The 21,308-nt window shown below is 43.4% G+C and overlaps 1 protein-coding gene across 1 annotated transcript in view; it reads right to left on the reverse strand.

The window, feature by feature from the left end:
• MUSK (muscle associated receptor tyrosine kinase) overlaps positions 1–21,308 on the reverse strand; it is a 79,194-nt gene that overhangs the window by 45,978 nt on the left and 11,908 nt on the right. Inside the window, exons 3-5 of the mRNA XM_034774149.1 lie at positions 21,066–21,217; positions 18,569–18,696; positions 17,823–17,964 (exon numbers count right to left, since the gene is read on the reverse strand). Coding sequence (XP_034630040.1) covers positions 17,823–17,964; positions 18,569–18,696; positions 21,066–21,217 — 422 coding nt within the window. The remainder of the gene's footprint in view (positions 1–17,822; positions 17,965–18,568; positions 18,697–21,065; positions 21,218–21,308) is intronic.

Genomic DNA, 21,308 nt, shown 5'->3' on the forward strand with positions numbered 1-21,308 from the left:
AGGCACTGGGATCTCAACCCAGAATTCCAATGGGTGGGGGAGACTGCGGGAACTATGGGATAACTACCCACAGTGCAACGCTCCGGAAATCGACGCTAGCCCCGGTACATGGACACACACCGCCGAATTAATGTGCTTAGTGTGGCCGCATACATTCGACTTTATACAATCTGTTTCCAAAATTCTAATTATATAAATTCGGATTAATCCCGTAATGTAGACATACCCTTTGATATTAGATGCTAGCTTAGAAGCTGAAGGCTAATTCCTCTGCATGAGCATGCTGTGGTTTTATCCCTTCTTCCTGCACAGAAATGGAATTGTCTGCTATTCATCTCAGAGGGATGCTCTACTGCTACTGACGCCAGACTGTATCCATACACAACGCCACACATCCTGATTGACTCAGGGGGGTCCAATTTGCATCATGACAGTACAGTCAACACTACCGCCAACCCTAAATGTTCATAAACCATGAGGTCAGGAGCCACAAAAGCATGAGATCAATCTTTAAAAGTGTGAAATTTTTAATAAAAAATAATACATTTGGATTCTTTTTATTTCCTGTCTAGTTTCTGAACCTTTCAGGTGTGTTTGTGTCACATTTTCAAGCTTTGCTTTGCAACCAGGAAGGCTTACTTTAAAAAGTAAGAAACTTACTTTTTAAATAAATGAAAGCTGAGATTCTCATATATTCTCACACAGTCACTTGCCTCCAGGAGCTGAGACTGTAGGAAAAACACCAAATATCACAAGACGCATGATAAAATCGTGAGAGCTAGCAACACTGATTAATAAAACCCTGTACTCTGACTGGCTGCATGACATTATTGGTGGTGGGGTGTGTGTAAGAGAGAGAAAGATCAAGCAAATTCCATATGGAATCCATATGATTCATGTTAAATCTGAGTCCACCTCTGCTGCTGCGAGTCACTGATCACGCTTTACTGAAAAATCCATTTGGACTGTGAGTGGGATCTACTCCCCTAGTGTCAGCTGTAGAAATTGTGCTTCACTTGACCAGTTCTGGGGATTGGCATGAGATTAATGACTACGTGCGTGGCAGTCGTGGTGATGCATGCTGATGCAGTATAATATATGATGTTTATTCAGACATGGTATTTGGAGAATTATTGGGATTTCATGCAGATTAATTGGAAATGTCAGAGGGTAAAAATGTCATAGTTTACATAGCTGACCTTTTAAGAAAAATCTAACCCCAGGTCTCATTGTCCCTGACCCGTCTCAGTTTAAATTTCTCAGAAAGAATTAATGAATGTGATAGATTGGGATCTAGATGACTGTACTTCTTATTGTCACGAAGAGTGACTGACTTTGCACAATATTTGTATGCTTTTATGAAGCATCTTGTGTGGCAAGCACAAACAAAACCAAAATCTGGAAAAATCCTCAGTGGAAAGGAGGTGATTTCAATCTATTTATTGCACTTTGGGTATAAAAAGACTGGTGGAAAATATGTGGACATAGGCCAAGATTTTAAAAAAATCAGTGCCTAAAGTTAGGCTCCTAAATCTTTAGTTAGTCATCCAAATAAAAAGCCCCCATGTTGCCACCTCTTGTGATTTTATCCTGAGTCTCATAATCATTGATGTTTTTTTCTTAAAGCCCCAGCTGCTGGAGTCAAGTGATTTCATAAGACTCTCAGCTTTCATTTTTTGTAAAAAAAAAAGTAAATTTTTAGCCCTCATGGTTGCAGACTGAAACCTGAAACCAATCGAGCCCTATATCAGCAAAGGGCCAGATCCTGTAACCCTTGCTCACGCAAAACTCCAATTTGTGACAGTAGGAATGTTCTGTTTTAAAGGACTGAGGGATCAGATGTCCCATTTGAAAACAATCAGAACTAATTAAAAGGAAAAGGAAAGTCACATGCAAGGAGTTTAGTCATTCAAATTTGGGAGAATGTGTTTTAATCATTTCATGACATAAAAAGTTTTGTGGCTGAATTAAAATCCTACTGTTCAGACTGGATGATGTTACTTCAGTCTCAGAAGTGAGAGCAGCTGGCCTAAGAACAGATGTCTCCTAGTAAGCCTGCAGTGATACAGTACTTCATTTAGCAGGGCAGTAAAATAAAGGCGGACATTTATTAGGGGGCTTGGGATGAAACTTAGTGTGCTGGCCTGGTTTATGACCGGCCAGATTTCATTTCTAGTTAATACAAGTAAGGAATTCAGTATTTTCCATTTTTTAAATAAATATGAAAAGTCCTCAAATTAGCACCCCCAGCTTGGCAAATCTCTTAATGTAGATCCCATTTCTTAGAACATGGGGTCCCAACTGGAGGCTGTGTCATCAGTGGTGGTGGCAAACGTTTTCTTTCCTATTAATTAAGACCTTTTTGGTGGTGGGAGGTGTGTGTATGTGTGTATGCGTGAGTGAGAGGATTAACAGCCTTGGAGATTGAATTCCCCTCTATTTAACTACAGACCTGGTACAGCATGGGGACAGGCAGTGCCAGATTCTCCACCACTACAATAGGAAAAATTCATCCCAGCTGCCAACCGGAGTGCCAGTTACTTCCAATAGCAGTGATGTGTCCACTGTGACCTGGACTGAGAGAGATCTAAGAGTGTTCATTATTTATTACGCTAGATTTTCACAACAGCTCCCACTTAGACACCCAAGTGAAGCTGCTCTGTGCTGAGCTCTTCTTGAAAATCTGGCTTCTTCCTTTGGCTGCCTAAATGGAAGCTGAGCCCTTTTGAAAATCTGTCCTAGTCTGTGTATTTCAGTCATGCTCAGAGACCCCAATCAGGATCAAATCTGTGCTGAAGAAATATAGACACAGCCCTCGCCCCAAGGCGCTTACAGGTTAAGAAATATAAAGATTTTCTCCCTCAATCCATCTCCTGCTTTGCCCTGGAATTAAGTGAATTAAATGAAATATTCTTCTGGTTATATTCTATTATAACTCCCTAGTTTATTGCCATGGAAATAGTTTTGCTCTCACCACTGTGGGCCTTATTTTGAACTATACCTCAGGTTTCGTGCTCCCAGTTTTGTGTCTGTACATAATTAAAGGAAACGTTTTATGGTTATAAATAATTCAGGTGCATTCTTTGGCATGGAGACGTCGAGGGCAAAATTTTCAAACCTGGCACCTAAATCGATACATCAGTTGAAAAATAAGTGGCCTAATTTTCAAAGGAATAATCTCCCACCCATTACAGCCCTTGAAATTAGTGTGAGCTGGGTGCAGAGCACTTCTGGAAATCAGGCTACTTATTTAGATGCCTAAGTATGGATTTAGTTGCCTAACTTCAGGCATCTTCTTTTGAAAACTTGCCCATAACTACCTTGTTGCTAGAAAATGTACTTGTAAGTTTTTGCACGCACAAAATTGGAGGCAGAAAAAAAAAACTTTGCTGAAGGAACACTAAGAGGAGAAACTATTGGGAGGGAAAATCCTTCTTTAAACGGGAATATATCTGATTTGTTCTAACAGAAATAAGGCTAGTATGAAAGATATGTAACTGTTCATGAAATGTGTTTATTTGTGGTATATTTTTAAAGCTCTCTCTATTTTGGTAGCTTGTCTTTAAGGGCCTGCTTCCCTGCCATTCCATACACAGTCAAAATTGTTACTAAAGCCAATGTAAGATTCTGGTGGAAGTTTGGGCAGAGCTAGTGCTTTGGTGAGGGTATAGTTTGGGAATCAGGAGATCTGGGTTCAGTTCCCACGGACTTCACACATGATCTTAAGCAAATCACTTACTCTTTCCGTTCCTCATCTGTACAATGGAGATAATAATACTTTCTCCTTTCCTTTCTCTGTCTCGGTTGTCTTTTTTTAAAAACATTCCCTTGCTCAAAAATAATTTATGGGTTTGACGCAGAAATTATTGGGTAAGGTTCTCTGATCTGTGTCATACAGGATGTCAGACTTGATCTTAATGGTTCCTTCTGGCCTTAAAATCTATGCATCTTGTCTATTTACATTGTGAGGTCTTTAGGGCATAGATTGCATCTTACTATGTGTTTATTCAGTGTGACAGATGTGAGTCCTGGGAAGTGTAAGGAGTTCAGAAGACCATATTGAAATGTGTCAGAGAGGCATGGAGTTTCGGGACAATAAGTGTTAAGTGGGGGGAATCCCTGAGGAACAGTTAATCCAAATTCCATAACTCTGATTATACAAAAGCACAGCCTCTTTTGTATCTAGGGCTTGAGGAGAGCGCCATCAACCGGAGCGATTGATTATCTGGCCCTGGAGACTGGAGATAAAAGGCCCAAACTGTATTAAGAAACAGCTGAACTGTCCAGTCAGGGTTCTATTTCCTGATCTAAAAACTGACATGAACTTGTAACCAAGTGGGCAAACCCAGCTGTGGGATTGGAAAGAATGACCCCTACCACCTCTCAGTTGAAACTGAGGTGGGCTCTGGTAAGCTTTTAGCATGCGTGTAGGCTCTTTTATTGTTTTTAATATATTTTCTCTAAAATGCTTTTACCTTAAGACTCAATGTGCTTGCTAAGAACAAGCTGTGTGGTAACTTTTAACTGCTGCAATACACTGGTCAGAGCCCTCAGAGAAAGCAAGGCACTGTTGGCCTTCAGTCCGACTGGCTTGCTGGGGATATCACAGTGCTAGGCAGCCTTAAAACCTGTCAGGAGGGAGAAAGACGTGGGTCTCCATACAAGAGAGGTGCTGGCTGAGGAGCCAGAAACCATAAGTGGATGCCCTTCAAGGACCACAGAGGAGAAATACAAGTGCAATTACCCTGAAACTGAGACATACAATTTCTAGTACAACAGGGCAGTGCCTATAGCCACTATGCAATACAAATACATAATAATCAAATGTCATAAGAGAATGGGCCTTTATAATCCTCCTCCAAAGATAAAAATGTTTTTTCTGCACCTTAAGTCTTTTCTATCATCTCCAGTGCATTTGACCAAAGAAAGAGGATAAAGGAAGTAAAATAAGATCATTATTTCATGAGAAAGCACTTCTTGCCTTAGTTTTGGGGTCTGATCTCTTATTGAATGTCCCTTTGGAACATAGGTAGTTCTTTTTCTTTTCGGCAACAGAGAAAAAGTGAACCTGTGCAAGATACAGGTGGTATTTGTGCTGACATGATCAGTTTATTTAGCACAATACACTCCCATCAACTTTATCTGTCCTTCTGATTAAAAATTAGTTCTTCCTCTTGCCACCATCTCCCCTTTGAGAAGTGGATAATTCCTGAATGCTGCCTTTTTTTCCTAGCTGGAAGCACTTTGCAGACTATGGGAAAATAAAAGGTACAAAGGAATGAACATATGCTTGTAGTGGGTGCTGTTGATGGGATGCTATTAATTCATTGCTTGAGTACTAAATGAGCTGTAAAGGCCCAGATCAGCAGAAATACCATTCAAGCGCAGTCCCAGTGGCACACTGAAAAAATAACAGCAACGTGAGAAACATATTGAGATCCATTGTCTGGCTTTGGAAGTGAACGTGCAGCCCTGTATTGGCTTTAGTTGGAGCCATATGTGCACATTTAGAGCCAGTGCATAACCCTGTAAGTTTCTCTGAAGAAACTATAAAAGCAATTCTTAGCTTGGCCCACTGCAGTTTGTGGGGGATTCATAAAGGGCTGGTGTTAATGGCCTGAAATAAGGTCAAGGGCAGCAGCTGGACTTTTCTAAGCTAGTCATTATCCTTTAGAAAGTGCCTTGGGCTACAACGATGATGGTTTCTCCAGTTAACGGCTGTGGCATGTACCAGCTATGTTTATAAGAAGTGCACCATGTGTGTAGCTGAACATGCCATACCTGGCCCATCCTGATACTCGCTTGTTTCCTATTTTAATAAATATCACTGTCGTACAACACTGAGGGAGGGCCTGGAGTGGGTCCAGGAGTGAAGGGATGCTCCTATCCTTTTTATTGCCATGTTTATACTTCATACATAGGGCATGCTGAGGGTCTGAGGGAGTAGCTGTGCTCTAGGGACGGACAGCTTTCTCAACTGAAATGTATTTCAATTGTTACCTTTTAATGACTGCTGACGATTGGTCATTCATTATGATGATGCTTGATTCACAGTTTGGTGTCTCAGGCCAGCAGGTGTTAGGAGCACGGGGTGGAGAATGTACCTTTTGGCCCAGACAACATTATCGGGACAAAGCTTCTAAGCAGCCAGAAAGGGATGACCCAGAGATTAGGGTACTAGCCTGGGATGTGGAAGACCTATGTTCACTTCCTTGCTCTACCACTGGTTTCCTGTGTGACCTTGGGCAGGTCACTTAGCCTCTCTGTACCTCAGTTCCCCATCTGTAAAACAGGGATAATAGCAGTTCCCTGCCTCACAGGGGTGTTGTGAGGATAAACACATTAAAGAGTGTGAGGTGCTCAGATACTACAGTGATGGGGCCCATATAAATATGTAAAGAAAGACAGATAGCTAGGCTAAGAACCCTGAATGAGAACCCCCAACAGAAGCCCCATCCATACTGCCTCTAGTAGAAAATTCCTCTTCCTAGTCACTATGGTCCCCACTGCTGTGTGGCACTGAAAAGAACAGAATGTAGTGATCACACAGAAATTGGGCAAAGGAAGAGTGTCATGGGCTGCACTTTATGCCCCCAATACAGACTTGCAGGTGGCCCTCTGAACCACTCCCATCTGAAAATCCTGTCATGCATTCTGCTCCTGCAACCATATTGTACAGTACACACACAATTATCTGGTTTCAGAGTAGCAGCCGTGTTAGTCTGTATCCGCAAAAAGAACAGGAGTACTTGTGGCACCTTAGAGACTAACAAATTTATTTGAGCATAAGCTTTCGTGGGCTACAGCCCACTTCTTCGGATGCATAGAATGGAACCTATATTGAGGAGATATATATACACACATACAGAGAGCATGAAAAGGTGGGAGTTGTCTTACCAACTCTGAGAGGCCAATTAAGTAAGAGAAAAAACTTTTGAAGTGATAATCAAGATAGCCCAGTACAGACAGTTTGATAAGAAGTGTGAGAATACTTACATGGGGAGATAGATTCAAAGTATTCTCACGCTTCTTATCAAATACATTGAATCTATCTTGATTATCACTTCAAAAGTTTTTTCTCATACTTAATTGTCCTCTCAGAGTTGGTAAGACAACTCCCACCTTTTCATGCTCTCTGTATGTGTATATATATCTCCTCAATATAGGTTCCATTCTATGCATCCGAAGAAGTGGGCTGTAGCCCACGAAAGCTTATGCTCAAATAAATTTGTTAGTCTCTAAGCTGCCACAAGTACTCCTGTTCTTTTTACACAATTATCTGCACTCCCAACATGCATCTTTTTCACGCTTATTTTTGACAGTAATTTCTTGTCAGCCAATTTATCTATAATGCAAATTTGTAAACTGCACAAGACTCTCAGTTTTTCTGAGACCAGAAAGTAAAGGACGCAAACTAACATTGTTGCGTGTGTCCTCAGCCAGTTTGTCAAATTGAAAAGTGACTTTCTGTTGTATCTGCAAGTTCTCAGCTCCCTTGGTTAATGAAGGGGGGGAATTCTCTGCAGATATAGAAATAGCGTTTTGGGGGGGTTTTTTAATCTACATTTCAGCTTCTTGCTGATCATCCTCCCTGAAGGAATGATTCGCATAGCAAGCCCTTCCTATTTTTAAGGGCAAGGCAGGTCTCACAAGTGGCTTGTGGGGGAACATTTCTGTGGGCTGTGGCCGAGCACTATTTTAGTAGCTATAAATAAGCAATAAATTGCGGGCAGCAAAGGGCTTCTGTCTACAAGGGATGGAACTTTAAAACAAATATCCTCCAAGTAACAGGATGTGAGGCATACTGCTCCTCCTGGTGTGTTGATTGGTTTGCCTTTTGTCATATCAAATAGCAGCAGAGCAAGAAGAGGATTAGGCCCATTCTGAATTAAGGATGAATTAATCTGCTTGGATCATGTCTGAGTGGACCTGAACTTTGCCCATCCATCAAAATGAAACATTTTCAGCCTGACCAGAAATAGCCTGTTCTCATGAGATTTTCAGCCCAATCCTTCAGGATCAAAGAAATTCAGGTACACAGCTAGAACCTGATACATATTAATAGTATTAATTATTTGTATTATCGTAGCACCTACGAACCCAGGACCCCATTGTGCTAGATGCTGTACAAACACAGCCCCTGCCCTGAAGAGCTTTACAATCTAAGATGCAAAGTCCTACTGAAGTCTCCACTGGGTTTTCAGTCTGGCCCCTGGACCTCTGAGTGCTTGTTCCAGCTGAACCACACCTCTGATCCTAGCGAGTTCTGCTGATCACTGAGGCCTGGTCTATACTAGGAAATTAGGTCAGTACAATTACGTTGCTCAGGGGTGTGAAAAATCCACACCCTATAGCAACTCAGTTGAACCAACCTAACCCTTGGTGTAGACAGCATGAGGTCGATGGGAGAATTCTCCTGTCAACCCAGCTACTGCCTTTCAGGGAGGGTGGATTACCTACACCGATGGCAGAAGCCGTCTCATCAGCGTAGGTAGCGTCTTCACTGAAGCACTACCGTGGCGCCACTGCAGCATTTTATAAGCGTAGACAAGCCCTGATTAACACAGGCAAGCCCTCCATGTCATGCCACCATATGAACAATGGTTCGAGAACTGTAACCACAGCCCCACGTGCTCTATGGCAACCCTGAAATAATTCTGCGGCAAGGCCCCTGGATTCTGCAGCACTGTGGTCCCACAGACGGGAGATTCTGCCTGATAAATGAAAAAAATGGAGGCTTTTATTGAATTAAATACAAATGTGAATAACAGAATCGGCACCATGTTCCTTGTGCTATTTCATGTGATATTAAATTCCGTTTACGTGAGTTTCCCTATAATTTTAATATTCAGTGTGTTGTACTGAAACCGCACAGCTGTGCTGTATGTGAAGGGGGAATGCTGGAGGTTTTGGCAGATAGATGTTAGACAGGTAGGGCTTTTGGCACCCGAGAAAATATGGGAAGCAGTTTGGATAAGCACGGATATGTCTTTCAGGGATTTTACACATTAATTTGTTTTCAAGGAAATACTCTCTTCACAGGCAGTGCTCAGTATATACTTTAAAAATAAATTGGCCCAATATAAAAATACAACAGCAGGTTTGATAGATGGATAGATACTTCTGTAAACAGTTACTTCAACACTGCATTGAGTCCTTAGGCTTTTGTTTTTTTCATGTTGGGAAATTTTTTTTAGAGTGAGAGAGATACAGCACAAGGGGCAGAGTACTCTTTATACCTTCTCGTGTGTCTAAAGCAGGGCTGGCTCTAGGCACCAGCAAAACAAGCTGGTGCTTGGGGCGGCACATTTTTAGGGGCAGCATGGCCGGCGCCAGAATGCCACCCCTAAAAATGTGCCCCGGCCGCCCTAGCTCACCTCCGCTGCTGCCGCTCGCGCGCCACGACGTGCAAAACAGCTGATTCGCGGACTGCTGCTCGCCCTCCCTCCCAGGCTCTCAAACCTGGGAGGGAGGGGGAGATCCCGAGCAGCCGCGGCGCGCGAAACAGCTGATTCACGCGCCGCTGCTTACCCTCCCTCCCAGGAGCCTGGGGGGAGGAGGCAGGGCTGGGGATTTGGGGAAGGGGCGGAGCTGAGGCAGGGTCGGGGGTGGGGTAAGAAAAAAATCGGAGGGGGGGGCAAAATTGTTTCTGCTTGGGGCGGCAAAAATCCTAGAGCCGGCCCTGGTCTAAAGAGGTACTTCCTTTTCCCTAGAGGATTTTGAATCTGTACAGAAAGCAATACTCAAAAAATGTAACTGCCACCACACCAAATGCAAGTACGGCTGTTCTGAATGTGTAATTAGCAGACGCACTAGCTAAATGGCTATATCTATCATTCTAGATTTACTTCCGTAATGCATTAGGTTCAAATTCTGCAGCCCTGTGGATGACTCATCTTTTTTAAAGATTAAAATGACCAAGAGTTGGTTTTTTTTTAATTTGTTGAATGTATTTGAACATGTGACTGCACCTTTAATTCCAGAAATATGGGTCTAAAATGGCTTTGCAGCCAGGAATGGATTAAACCCAAATGAGGCCTGGATCAACTCAAATAGCCTGGCCTAAAACATCCTTGCAAAAATATAAAGAAGGTTCCTGTGGCTCTTTCTGTCTACCTCTCCCTACATTGTGTGGGACCAAGGGAGTTCTTCCTCTCCAGCCATGGCCTGGGAAAGAAAAAAAGTCCAACAGCCCCTACAACTCTGATCCTGATCCTTTGATCCATGTGGCATGGAACCCAGGGTGAGGGAAGGAAAAGAGGATATTCACCACCATAGCGCCCCCTGATACCCAGGGCAGATGGAGCTAGTTTGGTTTCTGGTGTAAATTAAAGCAGCTTTTGGGTTACCCAACTGTATTCTGGCTTGCTGCAATCTCTGGGGACCATTAGATCGGATGGGAATTGTTGAAATGTAGCATACTGTGACATACGTAGGATGACTATGCCACTCTGCACCAGTCAGAGATCTTCTGTGCTGCGCTGTATTGGCAGCTTTAAGGTTTCTTTGTGGCCCCAGAGCAGAGCAAAACAATCTCATCAGAGGCCACAGTCTGTCCCTGGGTCTTTTGGGCTGAGAACCAATGATGAAAAGTCTCTGAGACACACACAGATGAGACAGAGCAGGGAGCATGAGTGGCAGCAGATCCTGTGGTCTACTGAAAGCAGAAGATGGCAATGATTTAGGAGCAGGAGGCTCTGTCAAAACATGGGGCCCACATCATGTGATAAGCTGGCCCTAGCCTGAATCCACCAAAGTAACTGCACTGCTCCATTTTGGTATTGCCACATCTGCTATTATTTACCGCAGATGTCATGTATTCTATGAATATCAACTATCAGCATCTCATTTTAAAACTTAAACAGAACATAAGGTGGAAAGTCTTTAGAGGGATTTATTTTTCATAAAAATATTTTTGCTGGCAAACTTCAATGCGTGCTTTTCATAGACAGGGTTACATTCATCCTTGGTGGCTCCCCATTGTTTTCAATGGGCTTGCATCAGGCATGAATTTGGCCCATGGCTTTTAGCTGATTCTGCCTATCTAATACATTTGGTACATCCCAGCTGTGGTGAATATCATTGTTACAATCACCTTCTTAAGAACATGCATCCTGTTAAACAATGCAAAATGCATGCTCGCAAGATCAGCCTTTAGGACTGCAGAAGGTGTGTGCAGCTGTTTTCAGCTGTCTGAAACAGTATGGGCGGGCAGTGTGCTCTACCATCACGTTTTTTTCTGGACCAACCCTATTAGCTGCATCAGCAAAGTAGGACTGATGCCTGGAAAAGTATCACTGCAAATATTAACAGTGCAGTCATTGAGAATACAGCACACACAGTCTGCAAATACTTCTATTGCATTTGTCACATCCAGGCTGCACAACAAATAAAGTAAAAGGCAGATGAATGTTGCCAATTTTTTTTTTTTTTTTTTTTGCCTATGCAAGCTCCACATTTATGCAATTCTCAGAAAAGGGTGAAGGATTGTATTCTTGACCAAGGGCCATGCCCTGCCCTCGATCTGCACTGATATAAATGAGAGAGCCATGCACGCAAGGACACATTGCCTGCGTTTGCATGTAGAGCCCCTCAAAGTTTTGGGCTGTTTGAAACTGAGATTCTCCTTTGGAACCATCTCTACTGTCCCTGGAATGAAACAATAAAAATAAGCTCCTGTGTGCCATGATGTCTCTAAAGAGAGAGACAACCACATTCCAGTCCCCTTGCAGTGTTATTTTATTACTACTGGCCATGCTCGAATTGTAAAAATAGCGTGTGCTCTTCTAGTTACTATTTCAACTTATCTAGCATTGTTACTTCCAACGCTCTCCTAACAAATGCTTGCCACTTGTGTTCCTTCCCCGCGGTGAAGATCAATTCCTGTATCTCCTTTGTTCAAACTCATCCATGCAGTTTTTGCTGCACTTAGATGTTTTCCTTCAAGGTTGGGGCGGGGGACATTTGAATTCTGCAAGCCCTACTTTAGTGAAATGATTTGCATGCATGGTAGTGAGCATTCCAGCTGTGGCCTTTGGATCTGAATGTGATCATTCATTGTATCAGCATGAGTCACAATTAAAATCCTGCGTGTTCTTGTGGATGTACCATGCAGTTCCATGGGAATTCCATCATTGCTTATCATTAGTCAATCTCCAACTATTATGAAAACTGCTGAATTGTGTTATGATGAACCGGATGTATGGCTGTACACTAATATTGATGGCACAACATCCACAGGAATATCAGAGCCAGTAGAATAATGTTTGTGGAATTACTTATTTGTCCAATTTCATGGTATTTTTCAAACAAATTACAGTGGACCCTCGCTAGAACGTGTGTCTATATAGCGCGAATTCGCTTATAGCCCGGAACCGCGCATGGATCCCACATTTAATTACCTTAATTGGAATCCATGGTAACGCGGGACCGCGCATGGATCCAAAACCCTGCGTTCTATTCGGTTAACATTCTTCCCTCTTGTTCACCCAGTTCTATACTCTAGGATAAATTTCAAATTTTGTGAAATTCTTCAAATAAAATCAGCACAATTAATTTCATCTCAAGTCAGTGAGCCAAATTCTGCTTTCAGTTGCATAAATGTAAATGTGGAATATCTCCATTGATTTCAATGGAACTAGTTTGGATTTATGCTAGTGTAAATCACTGCAGAATCTGGCCCAATGAAATAAATTGTAATCAGTGCCTGAATCAGGGTTTTCAAGCTATGTGCAGGAAATGTAACATGTTATATTGTATTATATATACATTAGTTTATTCTGCTGCTGAAAGCAATGCATTCATTATATATCGAAATATATTTATACTGTAGTCGGAGAAGTAGCAAGAGCTATGGTTAAGGTTCCATAAGCATTTCCATTCTAACGCTCTGTATTTAGTGGTTCAATAACTGTAGGAAAGCTTGATCCTCGGGGCACTTGGATTCAAAAGGCAGGTGAATTTTTTTCAAAAGTTTGAGTGAAAACTGTACAGCCAGTTTTGAAACTAAGAAAAATAAATTAAAAAAACACGGACTTTTTATCTTGTAAAAAAAAAATCTTCTTCAAACATTTTTTGAATATGTCTAGTGCTGAAATGTCTGGGGGAAGAAAGCTGAGATTTGACAGCAAGCTAGTCCTTAGAAAGTAAAAATACCTTTGTGTGTTCTAGTGAAACTGGTTTTGACTTGCCTTTGATTTGGGGGAGGTGGGTGTTCTTGCAATCACAGTGCAAATGATCTGCATTTTTTAATCCTTTTTATAAAAAATATGGGTGAAATGCTGGCCCCATTGAAATGAATGGCAAAACTCCTATTGACTTCAAGAGGGAGGTATTTCACCTGCAAAATAAAAGTTGGTTGCACTGGCCATGCGCAGGCGACGCAGTAAGGCACAGACAGAATGAGGAAGGGCTCCAGAGGAACTCTACCTCATCTAGACCCTTATCCTACTCTAGAGCTGGTTGACTTTTTTCACTGAAATGTTTTTGATGGAAATAGGCAAAAAAATTAACGTGGGAGGGGTCATTATTTTGGGAGAGGGAGGCTGACAAAAAAATAGAAACCAAAATTGGGTGGGGGGTTGAGGTTCAGGTTTTTGTCAAGAAACAGAAAAACGTCCATAGGTTATTTTAAAAAAGAAGGGTTTTTTTTTTAAATTTCTTGCAAAAAATGATCGGTATTTTTTGGACCAACTCTATCCTGGACTATTGCAGTCAATGAGACGTTGTCATTGTCATTCATTCCAATGGGGGCAGAATCCAGCTCTACATTCACATCAGCTCATGCCCCCGAAGTGCAAAGAACATAGTGTTTTCAGTTAACTTTAATTCTTTAGCCATCACGCACTAAAAGTTTTCTGCAACTTTGAAAACCTGATGTTCCTTGGTGCTGATTCAGCGGGGTACTTAAGGATGTGCCTAACTTTAAGCAATGAATATTCCCATTGAATTCAATGGGCATGAGATTAATCCCTCAAGCAATTAGAAATTTATATTTTGCGAGTTGTGCCTGAAACGAATTGCAAGCCCAAGACTGAACCCATAAAATTAGAAGCTCAAGAGGAGCCTCTTTTCAAAATCAGGATCTACATGATCTATATTTAGCATGGTATTAAAAATATTTGTATTACTTTCGGAATGTGCATTTGCTCTGGGATTAAATGTTGATAGTATTCCAATCAATCATTCTCGGTAACTACATTTTAATATTCATGAATAATATACAGTCCAGTAATTTCAGGGAATGGTTGTATCAAGATATCAGCTAAGAAAAAACTATTTTATTTCTTTTAAGGAAAGGTAATATAGAAGAAGTATTTTCATCAGTTTTCTTACATAAGCTCCAATGGACTGTAGCGAATACACCCAAATGACCGAGTTGAGGACTGATTGCCTGCCCATGCCATTTTAGATTATTATTCACCTGGAGCTATTTTAAAATTGTGACATCTGGGGAAAATACTAAAAATAGTGACAACTAGTATGTGTGCCAGGCCATAAATCAGTCGACTGAATGCTTGAGGGGGTGTGGTCTGTGCACACACAAGTCTTGTTAATGTTTGCTGGAGTTACACCCAAACACTGGAAGGAGAAACAGACTCTTATGCACTGCAGGATTTTTACTTAAGCCTGAAATAGGGTTGCCAGGTGTTCGGTTTTGGACCAGACTGCCCAGTCTAAAAGGGACCCTGGCGGCCAGTGCTGACTGGGCCGGTAAAAGTCCGCTCGGCAGCGCAGCAGGGCTAAGGCAGGCTCCCTGCCTACCTTGGCTCCGCGCAGCTCACAGAAGCAGTGGCATGTCTGCCCTCTGGCTCCTATGTGTAGGGGCAGTCAAGGGGCTATGCACGCTGCCCCTACCCCAAGCGCCAGCTCTGCAGCTCCCATTGGGTGGGAACCACGGCCACTGGGAGCTTTGGGGACGGTGCCCGCAGACAGGGCAGCACACAAAGCCCCTTGGACCACACCTCCTCCTAGGAGCCAGAGTAGGGACATGCCGCTGCTTCCGGGAGCTGCTTGAGGTAAGTGCCGCCCGAAGCCTACACCTCTGAGGCCCTCCCGCGCCCCAACCCCCTTCTCCAGCCCTGTTCCCCCTCCTGCCCTCTGAATCCCTCAGCCCTAGACCGGAGCCCCCTCCTGCACCCAAAACCCCTCATCCCCAGCCCCATCTCAGAGCCCGCACCTGCAGCCAGAGCCCTCACACCTCCCGTGCCCAACCCCCTTCCCCAGCCCTGATCCCCCTCACGGACCCTGAACCCCTCAGTCCCAGCCCAGAGCATTCTCCTGCACTCCAAAGCTCTCATCCCCAGCTCTACCCCAGTGCCCACACCCCCAGCCGGAGCCTTCACCCCCTCCGCACCCCACCCCCTGCCCCAGCCCTGATCCCCCTCCCACCCTCCAAACCCCTTGGTCCCAGCCCGGAGCCCCCTCCTGCACCCCAAATCCCTCATTCTCGGCCCCACATCAGAGCCCGCATCCCCAGCCAGAGCGCTCACACCCCCACACCCCTGCCCCAGCCCAGAGCCCCCTCCTGCACTCTGAACCCCTCAGCCCCAGCCCCTCCTACACCCCAAATCCCTCATTCCCAGCCCCACCCCAGAGGCCACACACCCCCAACTGGAGCCCTCACCCCCCCCCCGCACACACACACCCCTCAAACCCCTGCCACAGCCCAGTGAAAATGAGCGAGTGAATGAGGGTGGGGAGAGTGAGTGACTGGTGGGGGGGACGGAGTGAGCAGGGGCGTGGTCTTGGAGAAGAGGCGGGGCAGGGGCAGGACCTCGGAGGAGGGGCGAGGCACGGGTGTTTGGTTTTGTCTGAGTAGTAAGCTGGCAACACTGGACTGAAATGAGGTCTATTATATGGGTACCTAGTCAGAAGAACCAAAGCAAGAATGGTGAACAGTATTACTTTGCTTAGTATAACATACATTAAGGGAACACGAAGGAATAGTTTGTGCATGAGCACTGAGCTTTCATTAATTAATTAAGCACTCATTTGTCTTGTGTTAGAGAATGGATGCATGCAGCGTTCTTTGCAATGGGATTTTGCTGATTAATTCTCCACTGGTTGAATTAACAGGCACAAAACAAACTACAAATCCAAGCCCCCCAAATTTTGGTGCAGTTCCAACCCAGATTCAGACTCTGAGTTGGCTCCTACGGTCCGGGGGCTTTAACATTTAAACCAGTCTGGTCCTGCCCTGTAGGGGAAGTTCCACTGAATGGCACTGTGTTCCTGGAATCAATTAATTCTTCATAGGACCTCATGGACTTTATCTCTACAATGGGCGCAAACCAAACAGACCCAAACACTAGAGAAATTTAGACCTAGACCCAAACATGTTGGGTGGCCACATGTCTGTAATGTATCAGAGGGGTAGCCCTGTTCGTCTGGATCTGTGAAAAGCAACAGAGAGTCCTGAGGCACCTTTAAGACTAACAGATGTATTGGAGCATAAGCTTTCGTGGGTGAATACCCATTTCATCAGATGCATGTCTGTAGTGGTTTCAGACCAAAACCCCAGAGGTGAACCCTGCAGCAGTCTGGATCTCTAGTTATAACAAAACACTTTTATCTCTGATTCTGTGTACTGCGTGATCTTCTGATATACAAGCAACTTGTCCGGTGAAATATTAAAGGGACTGAAAAATCACAACATTGCAAATGTGTTTGCTAAGCAAACAACAAACCTACATTAACTTGTAATTCAGTGCAATGGACCACATCCTGCTCCCAATGAAGTCAGTGGGAGTTTGGGGGTAGGATTGCACCCTATATATGGAAAAATGTCATCATAAGGCTAAATATAGCCTGCCCTGATGAAAACCATGATATAGCCTGCACTGATCAAAGCCATGCAGCACCAAAACTAGAGTTACTGGGAAAATGGACAGCCCCTTTGCAGCATGGGGGTTCCGTTCAGAGTGGGAAATGCCGATTGGCTCATCCATTGGATTAATCCTTCCTCCACCACTGACTACCATAAAGCACTGCTTGACCTAACTTTCGTTATAGTATCCAAGAAATCGGAATGTTTGCTCTCGGCACACTGAAATTGGTGATACCAGAGGGAAAACACCCTGTATATGAGTAACTAAACACCACAAACAAAATCAATCCGGTGTCCAATTGAGCAGGAGGAAAATATACAAAGAACTGTTCCTTGAAGAGAACTGTTCTGTATTCCTGAAGACTCGACCAATTCAAATAAAAAACAGGAGAAAAAGATGGAAATGGCAGTCAGAATAATCATGCTGCAATCCTTTATAGTAAGTTCAGAAGCAATGCTGCAACATTTTGAACTGACGACAGCTCTGAGTGAGCACTTTCCAGCAGCCTGCTTTCTGGAATCAATCTGGAGCTCCAACATTCCCCACCCTGGCCAAGCGCGAAAGATCTAGGGTAGAACCACGGTGAGGCTTTACAAACCAACACATGGGAATGGCTAGACAAAGAAAAGGGAGATACATCAATTACTTATTTCTCTGTAAGGCAAATCCTGTAGTCTTTACATAGCCAAAATTCCCACTGAAGTCAAAGGGTCTGCAGGAGTCGGCCCTCATAAATCATCACTTTCACCGTCAGCAAGCAACGGAAAAACATACTTGCTGGTTTGCATTTCCTTTGCTTTTCCTTCACACATGGACACAGAGCCAATGCTCTCAACCTGAGTTTTTCTTTGCTTGCCCTTCTGTAGGCTTTTGCACCCCCTTTAACATACGCATTTGAATAACATGTAGGTCCCCTTTATTTAACTGGAAATTGGATCGTGTATGTCTGAAAGATTTTTAAATGCTGATAGTCTGGGTCTGAGGGTCACTCACCTTCCACATCCATTGTGACAGGTTTTGAGTAGGCTGCACCCAAGCTGTTCTTTGCTACACAGCGATAATGTCCTGCATCTTCTCTTTGAACATTATGGATCCTTAGACTCCCTGATTCCAGAACAGCAATCCGAGCATTTTCCTGCCAGAGATGGGAAGGTGGGAGTTGGGAAATGGAAAAATGAATATACTTTAACTTGTTGCGTCAAACAATTAGAAACTTTTATTTACAAACGTGGAACCTCCTACAGGATTTGGTAAGTGAATTCCAAAATACCTTTTAACGGTGCTACAAGTAAATGTTCACCTTTGAACAAGACTTATTTGTACAGTCCTATGAATTAAGGAATTTAGAGCTGGAGCCTCCAGTCCAATACGTTCCATTCGTACTGTTCAAGCCATTCACGCACCGAATTTTTTACAAATAAGTGAATAATAACTTCAAAAGCCTTGTGAATGAATATCTGCAAAGCAGATCAGTATGTTTTATTCACAATTAGATTCACAAACTCTTTTTGGGCTACATTAGTTCAGATCTACTATTAATTAAAAAATGAGAGAGAAATTCAGAAAAAAAAATTCTATACCGGTAGAATTACCCCTAAACAAAAATCTTGTTTTGACATTTTCTACGTGACCTCATGTCTCTTTAAATACTTCTCTGATAGAATTTACAAATACTTGGACTGATTATGTCACCATATTTTTAGCATGCAAGTGATATTTTAATTTCATTCTCTACTCACCTTTAGAACAGTTTCTCCCTTGATCCAAGAGACAGAAGGTTTGGGATTCCCCATTGTAGTGCAAGGAAGAACAGCCTTTAATCCTTCTATTATTTTTACATTTACAGGAAGACGAGTTATTTTAGGTTCTAAAACAAAAAAGGCCAAAATTCAATCTGAACAGCAGACAAGATACACTCAATACTATTCTTTATAATTCTTTTACTATTCTTTATAATCAAAAATCCCCTGTCTGCATCTCTGTACAAATAGTCTGTATTGCTGTCACCAAGGCCCAGGCCTCAAAGGTATTTAGGTGCTTAAAGTCTTGGAAGATCTGGGCCAACCAAGAGAGTTCTTGATAGGCCATGTAATTCCATTGAAAGAAATAATTATAAACTATATCTACACCCTAAAACGTTAAATTCAGGTAAATGACACCAAATCATTTTCAGTAAGAGTGAAATTTGACACTGAATCTCTCCCATGCTCAAGAATATTTGTCTTCAGGGTTTTTGTTTTGCCCATTGTAAAAAGAGCATTTACTGTGAAAGTTTGGATCTAGATTCAGACTTCCTCAGTGAGTCCAAATGCAGTTTTAGATCAGGTCCATCTGTAATCCAAGAAGAAGGGTGTGTGACAGGAGTATTAACATTGGGATATTCTGAGCAGGCCCGCCGATGAGGGGGGAGGGCAAAGGGGGCAATTGTCCGCCCTCACTCTGCGCTGATCCCGGAAGCAGCCGAAACAGCCCTACAGCCCCTGGAGTGGGCAGGGGTTCTCCGTTGCGCTGCTCCCACCCCGAGCGCCGACTCCGCTGCTCACATTGGCCAGGACCTGCGGCTAATGGGAGCTGCGGGGGTGGTGCCTGCGGACAGCAGCGTGTGGAGACCCCAGGGGCCCCCCGCCTAGGAGCCGCTGTCAGGGGGGTGTACCGGTCACTTTCGGGAGTCGCCTGAGGTAAGCATCCTCACCCCCTCCCACACCCAAACTCCCTCCCAGATCCTACACCCTGCACCCACTCGCATTCCCAAAGTCCCTCCCAGAGTCTGACCTCTCACCCCCACACACACCAAAACTCCCTCCCAGAGCCCGCACCCCCTCCTGCACCCAAACCCCCTCCCTAGTTTGCATCATATTTTTTTCAAAAATAAAAGCTAGTGACTTTGACTGAAACGCCTTTGGGCAATATTCAATACATATTTCAAGGTCTCCAAACCTTGTTTGGTCGGTTTGGCTGTATTCTGCTTAGAAAAAGTCACCAAATTCATCTAACTTGGGGACTGGAATAGTTCCTGGTGGTGGACATGACTAACTGTAGCAAGACTCTATGATCTCACAGAAAACACTGCCTCATGCATACAGACTCTTCCTTCCAATCTCTTTTCTCCTCTAAGCTGCCGGTTTCCCACCCCAACTCTCAAATAGACTCTTCCTCTCTACTTCCCCTTTACACTAGCTGAAGATTTGGTCCATGACTTTTTTTTATCTGATATTGTCCCTTCAGACTAGAACATTGCAGGCACAGTTTTTCCATGAGTACAATATATTTCAGGTATTTACTGTAATAAGCTGCTTCAGGTTTTTTTGTCAATGGGATGTGGCAAAATGTGAATTCACATGCCAGTATGAAGGGAAATGATAAACAAGGCCCAGCCTATTGATTAACACAAAAGTTGCTGAAATGGGGGCAGCTGCTTGGATTTCTTTGAAGTCAGTTTTTAAAAAAATCTAACCTGCCGCCGTGGGGGCTGGGGAATGGTGGGTTACGCCATTCAGCGTGGAATGGGGCACTCCTGTCCCCATCTGTAGTGGGTGGAAGGACTGTCATCACATTGCTGTTGTGTTTGGGGAGATGCACCAAAGTGGTAGGGGCATCATTCCCTCCAGTGGGGATGGATCTTAAGACTACTAGTCCTCTGCAAGTTCCTAGATGAGCTCCACAGTGAAAATGTCAGCCGGGGGGAACAGCCTTTTTGATCTGTGAAACAGTAGAACAGTCTTCCATGGTTTTCAGTCAGGAAAGATAAACCTACCCTACCTCACGGTTCTGAGAGTCACAGGGAACATAGCATGGAAATTTCCTTTGGTGCATGAAGCTTGAGCAGCGAATTGTTTTTCTCTCACACTTTCTGTGCAGGTACTCTAAGGATTTCTTTTATTTTCTGTCAAGAAATAGCTGGGGAATAGCATTAGGGATTGGATGGTCAGAACAGAGAACACGGTCAACTCATATGCATAAGCAAAGACCCAAACGTGGTCACTTGTATGCAAGAAACACTTACTACATTTGCCAGATGTAGACACCCCATGCAAAACCAGAGGTGTGTTTACAGATATGCAAAAACAGAAAGGGCATCATGTGTAAATTGTCTGCATTGTGCAAAGAAAAATTTTGTTTGTTTTTCAAATAGCAGCAGAATGGAGTCTTAAGTGTCTGCTAGATTAATTCAAAAGGAGAGATCAGCTTTTATCATCCACTCAGTTTAATTGCTTTGAAAGGGCTCCTCCCACTTACTCATTTTCACCTGTAAAGCCCCACAGCTTCTTGCAGGCACTCCAACTCCATTGTCAGCTGAGCAGCAGTATACTCCATCATCGCTGTCCTCTACGCTGCGAATGGTCAGAAGCTGCCCATTTTCTTGTATGCTGTATCGTGTATCAAACAGCCTGCAGGGTACAGTGACATGCTGGTAAGAGCACAAGGTGTACAGTATAAATCTGAACTCATTCTAAGTCGTCATCAAACCCACTTCAAGTT

This window comes from Trachemys scripta, chromosome 6 (assembly GCF_013100865.1).
Source record: "Trachemys scripta elegans isolate TJP31775 chromosome 6, CAS_Tse_1.0, whole genome shotgun sequence".
NCBI classification, from domain to species: domain Eukaryota; kingdom Metazoa; phylum Chordata; order Testudines; family Emydidae; genus Trachemys; species Trachemys scripta.